Below are 16,290 nucleotides of genomic sequence, written 5' to 3' on the forward strand. Positions count from 1 at the left end.
ATTGAACATTGAGATTTAATATCAAAAATTTAAATTGAAAATAAAGGTTATCACAAGAAGGATACTTGGTCCAAAAGGCAGTAAAGAAGGATGTGATCCATAGATTCCACTTCCTCAAGGCACAAGAAACACCTATTCACAATAGAGAAAGCCCTTTCTTTAGAGGTTGTCAAGAGTGAGAATCTTTCCCAAAGCAGCATCCCAAGTGGAAAAAGCAACCTTGGAATAGGCTACTGTTTTCCAAATGGGCTTCCAGAGAAAAGAATTGATTCACTCCACTAGGCTGCTTAGCTAGCTATAATAAGATTTGACTGTGAAAATTCCTTCCTAGCTCAAAGATCATATGGGTTTATTCGAGGAGTCTTCGCTCTAAAAAATTGTAAAGGCTGTTATAAAACTTACTAAGAGTATCAATCTCCCAATTGGAAACATTCTTGATCAAGGGGCCATTCCAAAACGTCCCATGGAGTGAGCGTTCCCGCCCAGTGATAGCAAATGGGGGTATTTTTATCATAGGCAAGCCTTTAAAGAGAAATACTAACAAGAAACTGTTCCTCCATGTAGGATTTAGGACCCACCAATCACAAGATGTTATGTTAATATTTGGGTCCACTAAAATGTTGCGAGACCCACATAAGTGGGGCCACACCAATTCATACCTCTTACTTGTATAGGTCTAAGTGCTAACTTGACATCTTGTGATTGGCAGGTTCCAATCCTACATGGAGGAAGCATTCCTTGTAAGTTTTTGTCTATAAATATTTGGGAATGAGGCACTAAGCTGGGAGCCACTGCACCAGATGTCATGCCAGAAAAACACATCGGCCCCATTTACCGCGCTAAAATGAATGTGAGAGAATTTCTCCCACCCTCTCCTAACGAATTTCCAAACACTTGTGCCATAGCCATCGGATGCCTCCCTGGCAGCCCAACCATTGAGGTGTTTGACCATCCCCCACCTCACAAGATGATATTTGAATTCCCCTCCAGTGTTCCCTCAAAGGAATCTTCTTTGAATGCCCCCTAATCAATTGATCACTGCACTAGGGATGGGAAACAAAGACAAAATAAACTAGGAAATTGCTAAGGCGCTGTCAATAAGAGTGGGTTTACCACCCTTGGAAAGGTAATTCCTTTTCCAACCAGTAGTTCCCTTTCACATATGCCAATTATAGGATCCCAAACAACCTTGTCTTTCAACTTGGCACCCAAAGGGAGGCCAAGGTAAGAAATAGGAAAGCTTTTGAGGTTGCAGCCTCGGGTGCTTGCGAGGAGGGTACCACAATCATAAGGCTCCATAGGAATGACAGCACTCTTCCCCAAGTTCACCTTCAGACCCATGACTGCTTCAAACCCAAGAAGGGTGCATCTTAAGGTAAAGAATTTGCTCTAGAAGTCCTTCCAAAATATGAGTGTCGTCAGCAAGAAGGAGATGGGAGCCTACAAAATTATCATTGCTCCTTGTTAAGCCTCTTTTAAGCAGGCCGCCTGTGTTTTCTTTTGGATATCATATGACTCAGAACCTCCATAACCAAGATAAATAAGAGGGGGGATAAAGGATCTCCCTGCTTCAAACCACATGAGGATCTTAAAAAACCCAGAGGGCAGTCATTAATCAGCACTGAGAATAAAGGGCCAGAACCACAATGAGTGATCTAACTGCAAAAAATTTCTCCAAAACTCATTCTTCTGAGGATATAAAGCAGACAATTCCAGTTCACATGGTCAAAGGCCTTTTCCATATTCAATTTACAAACCATTCCTCTTTTTTCCTCCCTTTAAATAGGTATCCACAAACTCAATCACGATGAGGGCAGCATTCATGATCTGTCTGCCAGTCACAAAGGTATGCTGGTGCTTCCCAACCACTTCTGATATTGCCAATTTGAGCCTAGCAACTAGAACTCTGGAGAGAAGTTTATACAGACACATGCTACCAACCAAGCTGATGGGACAAAAATCTTTGATGTTTAGTTCCCCAGATCTTTTAGGGATCAGATAGACAAATTTGACTGAGCTGTGGAAATCTTTAAAGATTCCAGTAATGTCTCGTTTGAGGGAGTCCCAATTTCATTAGAAGAATGCCATGTTAATTCAGATCAGTGGGCCTTGTCTCCGTTGCGGCTCTTGAGAACTAAAACAATTTCCTCTTCTTCAAACAATCTCTCAAGCCACCAAGCCGTGGAGAAATTCAGTTTTTTTACAGAGATAACAAAACAGTTGGTCTCCAAGATTCCTTCTCCATATATAGATTTTTTTAGTAATTGCAAATTCCCCTTTTATTAACTCCCTCTTCCTCAGGGAGGGCCCTTACCACTTCAACATTTGTCAGCAAATTGAGTGAATTAAAATTGACAGGGATTAGTCATCCATTAAACTTAAAAGTAGGGTCACTTTATCATTGCATATAACAAATGTCAAGTTGTGTGAGACACAAATGGTAAATAATAGGCTGAAGTGTATCATAATTGTGATATTAAGAAGATCAACCTATTGCCAGATGAAAACTAACTCTTATAAGCTATAAAATGACAATGGACAGTGGGAGTGCGTTGTAATAAAGATATCATTTTAATAAACAAATAAGCACTCAACCACATAGATTAAGAAGAGCGAACATGTTACCACATAGCTTAAGAAGGGTGAACACTGTCGCAGCAACCAAAAAAACCATTGATATTGCAACCCAAAAGTGCTAAAACACAAAGGATTAAAAATTTAATATTAGTGCCAGGTAAAATCAGAGCATAACATTAATAAAACTGTAACAACCATGTATAATGATGAGTAATGTTTAGCAGAGGCAATTACTGTTCATTGTAATCATATACAATTACACCCGACTTTAGAATGCAATACGCAATATACCATTCAAACACCATGCAATGTTGCATATTTCAAGGACAAAACTTTAACATGATTGGCTTCTCCCCTTTCCCAAAGCATAACACTGTTACAAGCAAGTGTGTGAGATACAAGAACACAATCCCTGCAAAAGGATGCTTATCATACCTTGGACAACGCATCATTGATAAAATAAGAGAATAATACAACTAGAAAGCTATATAGGTTATAAGCTATTCTACAAACAATACATACTCAACACTAAAAATTTCAAGGCCTTGGCACAGAGCACCTACTGCTGATTTGAAGGAAGTTGACGTTTTTCTCTTGATTACTTTGGTGGTTGATATGATTCATTTTTCATATTAACAGGAAAGCCTCAAGATATTAAGTTCTTTGAAGATATGAACAATTTCCTGAGGGCACAGATAAACTCTTCGGATGATTTCTATTTATGGGGCAGATTAGAAAGTAGATTTCTTTCCTAAAAGAAAAGAGGGCCTGCTGGGTTCTACAAGGCACACCCATAAATATTTATTTTTTGCAATAAAAATGAAAAGAAGAAAAATTATGCATGACAGGAAGGATGTAACTAACTGGGCCTAAGCCGTTGGTTATTTCAAAATTAAAATTATTCATGAAAATTTTACAAGATTGATTAGTAAGGCAGGGGGAGGGGGGGACTGCACAAGTAAAAAGAAACAAGCTTGCTCAACAATCTATGGCATATGCAAACCAAAATAAAAAAGATCGCACACCAAAAAAGAAACGAGTTTGTTCATGTTGAAGTTACATGAACTCAGGTATCAAAAAGAATATATTGTGTGCAACTGAGAAAAGCCATGGTAGCTGATAATGGTCCTAAATGGAGCTATCAAATATTATGCATCCGATAACATTTCCATAAAATCATTTTATAGTCACCCCTATAATTATTGAATCTCAAATAAAGCACCCCAATAATTATTGAAGCTTAAATAAATCAGACTTCTATAAGGTACTAAAATGAAATTTCGAGTCATCTCACAACTAAATCTTAATGATTCTAGTCATTCCTGCACATTTTGTCCCTTGTAGATTTCAATGAAAAATTGGAAAAAAAATAAAAAAAAATAAAGTGTAGATCAAACATAATTCTATAAGAAAATGCAATAACCTGCAGGTTAAAACAAAACTAAAAAAAAAAAACCAAATTTGAAAATCTGAGAAAACATTGGAAGCTTGGTGAATTTTACCAAGCAAAGAAAAGCTTAGTGGTACAGTTATATTTTCATTGCAACTACCTACTGTCTTTTATGGTTCAAGACATGCATTATATGGGACTTTCACTGCGTGATTGTTTTTTATTTTAAAGAATACGAGAAGATATGTTATGTCAAAAAGGAAGGCACCCCAAACTGTAATTACATGTGTTTTACAACCTGTAACTGTTCCATAAATTTTGAAGCCCAACCTCCCCTAACCACACTAAATATTTTTTAAAAAAATTTAAAAACTGTCATGACCTGAATGCATAGTTTATAATCAAGTTATTAATTTGAAGAAACAAATTTACCTCATATAATTGCACCCATGTATTGTATAACGACATGGAGGATCTTATGGGACTAGTGGAAATTTTCACCCTTCTTATACTACCGATAGCATTTTGATTGTTCCAATGCTTGTATGCCATTTTTCTAAAATTTTAATGATTTTGATAGAAGTTTGGTATAAAACTAAAGTAATCATAGAAATAATTACAGACTTACAGGAAGAGTCTCCCATATTGCTTCATCCGTCATGGTTTCATCATCTCCAGGCATTAAAGTCCTACACATCCTAGATAAAAGAACAAACATGCAGCAAAAAGAAAACGACACTTGGAACCAAGGCAAAACTTACAAAATTCAAGTGGCAACTGTATGGTGCAAATATATTTGAATTTAGAATTGAACAAGTTAAGAAGGTGCCTTATCTCAGTCATGTTCTACATTACTTGCATCACGATTTTTCAAATTATACAACTCATAACTCCTGATTCACTGATTACAGTGAATAACTTTTTAAACCAGCAAAAACACGCACGCATTGCTACCCTCTTTAATCTAGTAAAATAAATAATTAAATAGAGTGACAAGTACAGAGCTCATACAATTACATGCAACACAATATCCCCAATTAACATCATTGCATCAATGCTACTAATTGAAATGGAGCTAAAACACACATAGCAATCACACTTTTTGATGTCAGACTTAGTCTTTTAGATCATACCCACGTACCAGAGTATAAGACTATAGAGTTACGTAGGGGAATAAGAGTTTTCTAGGGATGGAAAACCAATATCGATTCCAAATGGAATAAAATTCTTGATACTTTCCAAAATGAGCTGTGGATTAACATTACTTATGTGAGATTCTGAAGCCAAAAGCCCCTTTTGAAGATAAAAAGACTATGGAACATACATGAATGACTCTTGAAATTTCAATCAATTAGGACTTCACCATAACAAATATACTTTATCTTACTGACTTGAAAAAATAGCACTGAATTGAAACCATCCCCACAGATACATGTTTCTAACTTCCATTAATTGCATCTGCTAGCAGAGAGTGAATTTCAATTTGAAATAAGCATTCAAAAAAATGTTTGTGCTATTATCCATGAGGAGCTCTTCTTTTCCATGATATATAGCAATTTTTTGTAGTCTTTTTTATTTTTTTGTATTAAAAGACCATGCCTTCAGAGATAAACAATAAACCGGACAATGTGAAAAGAAGTATCATTTCAAGAAACGCACAGAAACCTGTAGGATTTATTACAAAAACAAAAGTCCACCATCATCTCTTGATGCGAAGATTCTCTACATTAGCTGAGCGTTACAGATGAGTGCCAACAAAAATACAGGCCCAAAAAGGAAAGAACTTGCTCACAAGAGAAGCACTTACCTAATATTGTCAATCAGGACTGATGTTTCAAATGCTAGCAAGGGCAGAAAAACAATCTTCAAGTTAACCACTGCAACACATGGAGATTTGCAGGCAATGTAAGATAATGAAGTCCTCAAACATACTAAAAATTATCAACAGACAATTTAGCCTTGTCATGCAGATAAAGAAATTCAGAAAGGCATAAGTTTTTGTATGGTCCAGAAAAAACAGCATAATAATTAAGCTCACATATCAAATAAGTTAAAGTAATGATCCTAAGTTTTACTACATCAAAGAGTAATTAACATAACTGCTAATTATTACAAACAATAACAACTGACTAAATGTGTGAGTCAACATATCAATAGATAAGGATTGGTAGTGTACCATGATGGATCTCAAGATATATACAAAGGAGTAGTTCAAAACCAACAAGCAAAGGTGTGGCCACGACAGCATGAAAAGGAGCCCACTGTCCATGAAAAGAAGTTCATATTTTAACCAAACTTACAATTACTTTAGAATAGCATAATATTGTCATATAATAATTATATAATATCTAAAAATTAGTTGGAGATGTCATACATGTCGATCATGTGGCATAGATGGAGCAGGTAAGGAAAATCTGCCTCGTGCTACAACTGCATGAAATAGCCAGAGGGGGGAAAAGATACGCCTGCAAATTCAAGCCAAAATGAAAAGCTACTTATACTTGTTAAAAAAATAATGTTGTAGTTTGTGCATCCACAAACAGGACATGTCAAGTATACTGTAGAACTATATAAAAACATGGTTCAAATATGATGCATTCGACTTGGGAAATGCCTATACATGATTGATAATTTATTACATTGAAGGGCATAGGTAGTTAGAAGCCTAGAACAGATAAGAAACAACATGTACACATCTGCATGCTTGCACTTGGACATGTGGTTGGCCAATTGCTATAAGTAGAGGTTTTTCACTAATGTTCTTTAAAAGAAAGTTCAAGATGCTATTACATTCCAAAAGACCTCTACTAAGAGCAACCACTATTCACATATCACACACTTTCACATGCAAGAAAACTCCTTGTGTTTGCACTTAAAAGAAACACAACTCATCAACCACACAAATATGTCCAAATGAGTAAAATCTGAATCCTGATTATTCAATATTGTAATTGTCATGCCACCACTTAAAAAGTCCCTAAAATTTCTCCGTAATTCAACCAGATACTTGCTTAAGCATTGCTCCTCATCTTTCACTACTTCAACCAGATACTTGCTTAAGCATTGTCCCTCATCTTTCACTTAAAAATCAATAATATGTAGTTCACAGATAAGTTTGCTCAACTCATTCAAGCGATACCCTTTAACCTTCAGCTGCAATTTATACAATCTTGGAACTAAACCTTGTGCAATTGGCTAGTGGATGACTGCATCACATAAAGACTTTTGAGAAGTTTCCTTACAAAGCATTATTCTAAATATTATTGAAATTAGAACATCTAAAATTTTAGCTTACTATGGCATTGAGTCTACTTTTCACCCAGGTTCTCCAAAAAGATCCCTGAAAATGATTCCATCACTAGCACAACATTTAGGTCTAATGCTCCACAAAAACACAAACATCTCCTGTGTTTTTCTTCTTGGTATCGAAACAATGAGCAGTAGGGATTGTTATTGTATCCACAAGTCTGATGATTTGTATTCAGTTTTCATGCTTTGGGTCTTGCATCTCTTTCAGAATTTTGTCCTTATTTTTATTTTGCACCGAGTTTTAGGAAGAATTCATATTGTTGTTTTATTACTAATGTCCATCATGCATGCATACAAACTAGCTGCTAGGTAAATCATGTAAAATTCTTGAATATTGTGGGTCTTCATCATTCATTTTGTTTACATACTTCCCACTGAACAATAAACAAGATCTAGCACCAATAACTTGTTTCCAAGCTTCCAAGATTTCGTAAAAGAATGAGGTTTGATTTTAAAACTAAGAATTACATTAAGAGGAGAGCAGCTCTGTAAGAGGCAATATAGGAACATTAAACAAGGTCAAGATATATAATGAATTATATTTAAAATGTATCCATCCATAACTTAATAAAACTGGTCCAAATCGCAACAGAATGAAGTTTACTCAATGGATTTTGGTGCCAGCAAGAAATATTACAAAACAGTCATTAAATAAATAGATTTCATAAACATCAGAAGAATGGTGTCCAAATATTCGAAAAATGTCAAATGCACAACATATTAGATTATGTATCACAAAAATTGCTAACAAAAACAAATAAATGAATTTCTTCACAAGCCATAATTTGAAACCATCAATTTCTGAACAGTTCACAAGTCAAAGCCCCAATAATTACTTTTGAAAAACATCGAGCACATTTAGTTTCTGAGTGTTGTGTTTCCCTCCTCTGTGGAGGACAGCCCGCCTGTGTGGAATGATATATTTGGATCTCTTGGTCATGCCCAAGTGGGATCCATGTCTAAGTAAGAATAGAATTTATGCTTGGTGGTAGCCCACTTGTTGTCTTGTAATGGAGGGCTTTATTTATTTGTTGGTTGGGGCTTTCTTTGGGAGATGAATGGTCATCTTTGGAGAACCTAAAACAATTAATTTGAGAAGCTATCGCTGCCAGTAGGTAAGCCTCATGCATCCTTGGGACAGCCAAGAAGTAGGGGTGGCAAAATGGATTCATGGGCCGGGTCCACGTGAGTCGTAAACGGGCCGGGTCATAAACGGGTCGGGTCGATGTTAAATAGGTCACACACCTGCCAAACCTAACCCGCACAAGTTACCCATTTAAAAAATATAATTTATTTACTTTATAATTTTAAAAAAATTCCATATAAAATGACCTTTAAAAAAAACGCTCCATTTTATTTATTAATATCTAAATAAAAACAAAACAAAATGTAAAAATAATACATCTCTTTAATTAATAATTTTTAAAAAAATGTATAATTAAAAAAAAAAAAAAAAAAAAAAAAACACCTATAAAAATATGCATAATACATGAGGGAGATCTGCGGTAGAATGGTGGATTTGCGTCTTAGGATGACTGGATGGTGAGGGAGCTTAAATGCTTGATCTGACTGTGGAGCAGCTGGAGCTGTGGAGTGGAGAGTGGAGACTGTGGTCTGTGGAGCTGGGGACCTGACACCTGTGGAGGAGACGAGGACTCAAGCTCGAGGACAAGGAGTGGATCGCAGATTCACAGGCGCAGCAACGCAGCAGGAGGCAGCCAGAGTGGAGAGTAGAGACTGGTCTGTGGAGCTGGGGCCTGACGCTTGTGGAGGAGACGAGGACTCGAGCTCAAGGACGAGGAGTGGGTCGCAGATTCGCAGCAGGAGGCAGCCAGAGCGATGGCCTGCAGGGATCAGGATTAGGGTTTTATGTTTTATCTCAGCAGGGAGGGTAGCAGCCGGGTAGGGTTAGCCGGTTAGCGGGTGGTTTATATATATATATATAGGAGCCAAATAAATGGGTCATCCAGCGGGTGACCCAACCCGAAAATGAGTTGACCTGTTTATAAACGGGCGGGTCATGGGTTGATCTGTTTATAAACGGGTTGATTTTCATAAACCCGAACCCGTTTTAAACGGGTTGATTTTCATAAACCCGAACCCGTTTTAAACGGGCAGGTCACAGGTGACCCATCGGGTCATGACCCGTTTTGCCACCCCTACCAAGAAGAGAGTGAGGGAGAGAAGAAAAATGCTTGCTAAAAATTTAGGGTTAAAGGTGCATGTGCAGTCAACTTGATAACAATCCAATGGTGGTTTCTCATGCAATTGAGCTCGAATTATGACCACTTGTTCATGACTCATACTCCTTCATTCTGGAGGCTTTGATTGTCATTTGGAGCTCAATAGCCTTGGTTTCATGGCTTGGACAGCAACCTCTGCTTTTGGGTGAGACCTCTCCATATCTCATTCGAGTTTGATTCCGCCTTGTTAGTGATGACTCATATTACTCTATATGCCAAGAACTTGTTATTCTTGATTATTTTAGTTGATGTGTGTCTCTAGTTTCAATTAAAGAAGACCTATTGTAACTTACTTTTGATATAACGGAAGACTAGAAGCGGACTTCGATGTGTGGTTTTTCCCTTCACCATGTAAATCTTGGTGTCCTTTTGTGTTTGTGTGGCAGATTTTGTTGTTAATTGCTAATTACTTCTGATTTTTGGTAATTGATTATTCTACTAAGTGTTGATTTTGACTAGGAGGCGGTTTATCTAGGGCAATTTTGTTTTGACCATCACCTCCATACCTCCTTTCCCAACAGTGGTATTAGAGCTTGTTAGTACGTAGCCATGGAGATGAATACTAGTAGAATGGTCAGTTTGAACGGAGGTAATTATCACATTTGGAAAGGAAGAATGGAGGACATTCTTTATCACAAAAATTATCATGCTCCAATTCTTGGTGAGTTGGCCAAGCCTAGTGAGAAAACCATTGATGATTGGAAGTTTTTCAATAGACCAAGTATGTGCTTACATCCAGCAATGGGTTGACAATGCCCATAACCATGCGGCTGATGAAATTGATGAACACTCTCTTTGGACAAAGCTAGTTGAGCTTTCTACTAGAAAAATAAGGGGAAATGGACTATACATGCTTAAGAAGCTTATGAATTTGAAATATAAGGATGGTACTTTAATTACTAATCATTTGAATAAAATGCAAGGGATTATAAATCAATCGGCTTCTATGAAAATTTCTTATAATGAAGAGATGCAAGCTGTAGGGCCTCTTGGTTCTTTACTAGTCAATTGGGAGACTCTTAGATTTTCCATCAGCAACTCCACCCCTGAAGGAATTTTTTCTATAAATTTGTAAAAAATAGTTTATTGAATGAAGATACCACGAGAAAAACAGCAAACTCTTCATCTTCTTAGTCAGAAGCTCTCACGGGAATTTAGGGGGGCGGGGGGAAGGTAGAGGTCCTAGAAACCGTGACAAAACCAAAAGCAAGTCTCAATCAAGAAATGACATTGAATGCTTTCCTTGTGGCAAGAAAGGTCATACAAAAAAATATTGCCGAAAGATGAAGAAAGAGCAAAGAAAGGAAAAAGATGACAAGAAAGAATTTTTTGTATAAGTTTGTAAAAAATAGTTTATTGAATGAAGATACCACGAGAAAAACAGCAAACTCTTCATCTTCTTAGTCAGAAGCTCTCACGGGAATTTAGGGGGGGGGGGGGGCAGAGGTCCTAGAAACCGTGACAAAACCAAAAGCAAGTCTCAATCAAGAAATGACATTGAATGCTTTCCTTGTGGCAAGAAAGGTGATACAAAAAAATATTGCCGAAAGATGAAGAAAGAGCAAAGAAAAGAAAAATATGACAAGAAAGACAAAGTTGCTACTACTTTTGATGTTTTTCTATTGTTTCTGATAATGATCAAATTAATCTTGCTTGCCAGGAAACTAGTTGGGTAATAGACAGTGGTGCCTCCATTCATGCAACTTATAGAAGGGAGTCCTGCTCATCATATACACCCGGTGAGTTTGGGTGTGGTAAAGATGGGAAATGATGGTTTTTCTATAGTTGTTGGCCTTGGAGATGTATACTTGTAAACCAACAATGGCAGCGGGTTACTTTTTAGAGATGTGGGACATATTATAGACATCAGACTGAATTTAGTCTCTACACAGAATCTTGATGATGCAGGTCAGCATCAATGATCTGCAGCCATGCAAGATAGAATGGAGGAAAGGGGAAGAAGAGAGAGGGAAGAGAGGAGAGAGGAGATACAACGGATAAACACACATTCACTTTCTCACATCAAATTCAACGACCAACTTCTACGCTACCCTGCCCTTGCAAAGCAAGGAGCCTTGCAGACTAAGGACGCCCTTTTTTAAATGAAATTACACATTTACCCCCTAAAATCATATGAAATTTACAAATATACCCCTAAAATACACAAAAATTACAAACAAGCCTCCAAATTGGATCTGATGGATCCATCCAAACACCCTAGTTGGGGAAAGTACCAAGGAGTTCATCACCATGAATGGCAGCATCTTGCTTCATAAACATGGAACCAGTGGTACACTTCAACTTGGTGAGCAGAAGAGCTCAAGATGGCATCAACTTATACTTCCTTTTGTCAATGGAGAGGGAGTAAGAATTTTCACATCCATCATGCTCAACCTTTCTATCAAATAACGATGGATGGCCCAACAGGATATGACAAATTTTGAGAAGAATGATATCACACGGCACTGTCTTCACAATGGAACCAATCTTGAAGGTAAGTAAGCAACGATCATGGACCTCCAAGTTGATATTATTCACCTAAGCAATTTTGATGTAGCTCTAGGAGGATTGCGTTGCATATCCTCCTCAATCTAAGTGGAAACCTGTACTACATCCCCAATTGTAATGAGAAATGCAGCAAACCTTAAGGCATTGGTTGGCTTCAAACCTTTCCTATACGTAGCTATCATCACATTCTCTTCCCATTCTACGTTAGCATACTGGCCAAATGATAGAACCTGCTAGTGTACTCTATCATTGTCTTTTCATCTTGTTTCAAATCAAAGAGTTGGAGATGAACACGCTGCTGATAATTGGGAGGCACAAATTGCTATTGCATCGCTTGCTTCATCTCATCCCATGTTGTAATCTCACCATATCTCCTTCTAAAGATCAGTTGATTAATCCACCAAATTCAAGCAATTCCCTTCAATTTTGATTTAGCCAAATACAACTTTCCTTTTTTTATGGAAAAATAAATTCATTAGATGAGGAAAGAATGTACAACCAAGAGAGAAGACATCTCCTTCACGAAATCTGGGGATCCCCCAGAAAAACAAAACACAAAGTAAAAAAAAAAACACACACACACACACAAAAAAAAAAAAAAAACTACAGCAAACTCAAATCAGCACGACCCTAGAAAGTATCTCCAATCCTGCTGAACATCTATCAAACACATCCCCTTCAAATTTCCATTGCCCACACACCACAAAGAACCCATAAAAAGCACCTTTTCCCCCACCAACCAATATGGAATCTTCTTCCCTGAAAAGATACATAAGTTACATTCCTTCCACAAACCCCAAACCAGTGCAATAAAGCACAATTTCATAAAGCAATACCTTAGCTCCTCCTCCCAAACCCCACAAAAGATATTACCAGGAACTCCTTCACTATTCTCAGACAAACCCAGCTTTCTCCAACATAATTGAATAGCTTATTCCAAACCTTCCAAGCAAAATCGCAATGCAAGAAAAGATGAGAAATTGATTCTGAACAATCAAAACAAAGCATGCATATTTCAGGGGATAGACCCATTAAAGGTCTCCTCATCAGCAGCAGGTCATAGTATTTATCCTAATTAAGCACAGCCAACCAAAGAAATTCTTTGATTTTATGCTGAATTCTGACCTTCCAGATTGTTTTAAAGAGAGGAAAGGAATGATGGGTGCCAACCAAGAAATCAGAGAAAGATTTGCAAGAAAACACACTCGAGGAATCCAACAACCAATATCAACTATCATCATCATAAGATACCCTACAATTATTCAACATAACCACCAAAGAAGATAATTCAATAGTTTCCCTATCATTAGAGGCTCTCTAAAATGAAAATCCCAAGAAGGTAGAGAATCGCCCGAATCTACAATAAAAGAAGAAATGGGATCATTTTGCCCTCAACTAAAACAAAATAAACGAGGAAAACAGGTGGCCAAAACAACATTCCCCAACCAAATATCTTTCCAAAAGCGAATGTTGCAACTTGCAAGCCATACCCAACACAAATTTGGTATGGGGAATAAAAAGAGGATAAATCTGAGAAATAGCTTCCCACAAGCTTTCCAAAGAACATCTAGAACCCAAATTAGTATCCCACCCATTCCCATCAAGTGCAAATTTACTTTTGATAACTTTATGCCACAAGAAGAAAACATCTAACAAGAACCGCCAAAGCCATTTAGCCAAAAGAGTCGTGTTTTTACACACCAAATTTCCAAGACCCAAACCACCCTCTCTCTTAATCCTACACACTGCTTCCCAATTCACTAAGTGGTCCTTAAAACCCCCATTCATGTCATACCATAAAAAATAGTACTCCAAAAAATACACCCAATCATCAAATTCATCAAGAGAACCAACACCATTAAAATATGAGATTTCAAGTTTAATTCCCTCACTCAAATGATCATTTCAGCCTTCACACAACTCAAAAGTGTGACGGGGAGCAGCAATTCCACCATCTTGTTTGGTAGGAAAATCCATGGGCCTTTTCCCCAAGGCAGCAACTTTGTTTGTTAGTTTATTCAAAGCATTGGTAATAGTCCTAGGCATTTTCCATGTTTCGTACCCTACCAGATAACAATTCCACCTTTGCAAAATTCAACATTGGTCACCGTGATGCAATTATATATCACCAAGGATTCTTAAAAAAGGATTCTTAAACAAGTTGCTAATAATGCTCAATCTATCCTTGCAAACCATAAATCTGATTTCAAATTTTCAACCGCTATCTTCAATTCACCTTTGATCTTGAGTATGAACTATGAAGAGAAACAAATTCACTTGTAAAATTCACAAGATGCAGAAAATAAACCAGAGTTCAGATGCCGGCAGCGAGAATTTCTTGCTTTTTGTATCAAATTATCACAGTCGCTTGCAGCAATAATTTCTCACTCTTCTTGCAGAAAATTTCTCACTTCTCGCTTTAAAATTTGAACGAGGATTGCAAATAAGATCGAGAAAATAATGAGAGATTTCTTTTGATCAAGAGTAGGGGGATTTTGAGATCATTCAACTAGTTGGGAGGAGGTCTACAAGTGGAGAAAGGAGGGAGGGCTAGGCCCTGGAAATTTGGGGTCTAAAAACATCGCTCTCCTAGCTAAATGGTTATAGTGTTTTCCCTTAGAAGATCATTCCCTTCGGCATAAAGTGATTAGAAGTAAGCATGGGTTGGGTGTGAATGGGTGGGATACCACTATTAGTTTGCAATGTTCTTCAAAGAGTCCATGGAGATCTATTTCTCATATTTATCCCTTATTCATTCCAACATTAGTTTTGTCGTGAGCAGAGGTTCTTAGATTCTCTTTTAGAAAGATTCGTGATTGGGGAATGATGTCTTTTCCACATCTTATCCTCGCCTCTTCAGATTGAGATCAAGGCAAGATAGTATGATTTCTTTTTTTGTGGTCGATTCGATTAGCCCTCTAGTTTCTTGGAACTTTCACTTCAAAAGATCTCTAAATTATGAAGAGATGATGGAGCTTTTCTCCTTATTGTCATTATTGAACAATTGTCATCTTTCTTCAGCTAGGGATACTCGGTCTTTAGGCTTCAAATCATTCGGGGGTATATTTTTGTAAATCTTTTTTCGAGTTTTTGACCCATTCCAACTTTTGTTTTCCTCTATTTTCATGTATTTGGAAGGCCAAAGCTCCCTCAAAGATTAGGGCTTTCATTTGGCTAACTATGCTTAATAAAATCAATACTAATAATATGTTGCAAATTAGGAGAGCTTTTAAGGCCTTATTCTCTAGAGGTTTGTGTGCTTTGTTATTTGAATTTTAAGCCAACTCCTCATTTGTTCTTACACTATGATTTTGTTTGGAGCATCTTAAATAATTTTTTTGGCGTGTTGGGAGAAGCTTGGGTTTGTGTCCAGTGATGGTGGATGGAATGTTGGCTACCTCTTTTGAGGGTTTCGAAAGAAGAAAGGGTGCTTTGTAGAATTTTGGAATGTTTTTACTATTGTGGGATTTATGATTGGAGCGCAATGCATGGGATTTTCCAAGGATAAGATTGATTTGGTAGCTAGTTTGGTAGAGGATTCATTATTCGGCTTCTTTATGGTATGTTGACTCTAGATGCTCTAAGGGAGCGAGCTTTTCAGAAATCCAGCGAGATTGGAGAATTTTTTTGCTTTGAAATTTCAAAGCATTTTTCTGTGCTTTTAGTTTCTTTTTTTTTTTTTTTTCTAGAATTTTGATAGAAGATGTGTTATTCTCCTCTTTGTAAATTCCTCTCTTTCGAATGAAATCTATTTGAATGCATTCAAAAAAGAAAAATCGAGTCCACATGCAAAATGTCATGCTACAGATCAAAATATCACGGAGAAAACTCAAATATCATGGTCGGAGGCAATATCTTGCAAAACTAGAAAATGCAGAGAATCTAAGTCCAATCACACATGCATCGCTGGCATGTGGGGCACATGTGCCATGGGCAGTGACCTTCTAGCAATAATTTTCTAGAAAGTGGTAGATCGAACGGTGGTGAGTCTAATCGTAATAGTGGTGTGTCAATACACCTCTGGTAAGATTGGACTTCGAAGGGATCGATGGCTCGAGGATGTTTGGCTGGCGCGTAGGGGCCCTCCAATGTTTAGACAGCAATGAAACTTTGGGGGAAGCTTGATGGGTTTTGAGGAGGTGCCGTGAAAATATTCCAAGAATGGAGTATTCAAAAATTTGGGGACATGACTCATGGCCGGAATTTTTTAAAAAGTTCAACTGCTCTTCCTTTTTTTTTCAAGACTGAAATTTCATAACAAAG

The 16,290-nt window shown here is 37.2% G+C and overlaps 1 protein-coding gene across 1 annotated transcript in view; it reads right to left on the minus strand.

The window, feature by feature from the left end:
- Positions 1-16,290, minus strand: part of LOC131153560 (uncharacterized) — a 78,256-nt gene that overhangs the window by 60,489 nt on the left and 1,477 nt on the right. The window contains exons 2-6 of the mRNA XM_058105948.1: positions 6,342-6,432; positions 6,144-6,228; positions 5,775-5,844; positions 4,596-4,665; positions 2,626-2,695 (exon numbers count right to left, since the gene is read on the minus strand). Of these exons, the coding sequence (XP_057961931.1) occupies positions 2,626-2,695; positions 4,596-4,665; positions 5,775-5,844; positions 6,144-6,228; positions 6,342-6,432 (386 nt within the window). The remainder of the gene's footprint in view (positions 1-2,625; positions 2,696-4,595; positions 4,666-5,774; positions 5,845-6,143; positions 6,229-6,341; positions 6,433-16,290) is intronic.

Source organism: Malania oleifera, chromosome 4, assembly GCF_029873635.1.
Source record: "Malania oleifera isolate guangnan ecotype guangnan chromosome 4, ASM2987363v1, whole genome shotgun sequence".
Classification (NCBI taxonomy): Eukaryota; Viridiplantae; Streptophyta; class Magnoliopsida; order Santalales; family Ximeniaceae; genus Malania; species Malania oleifera.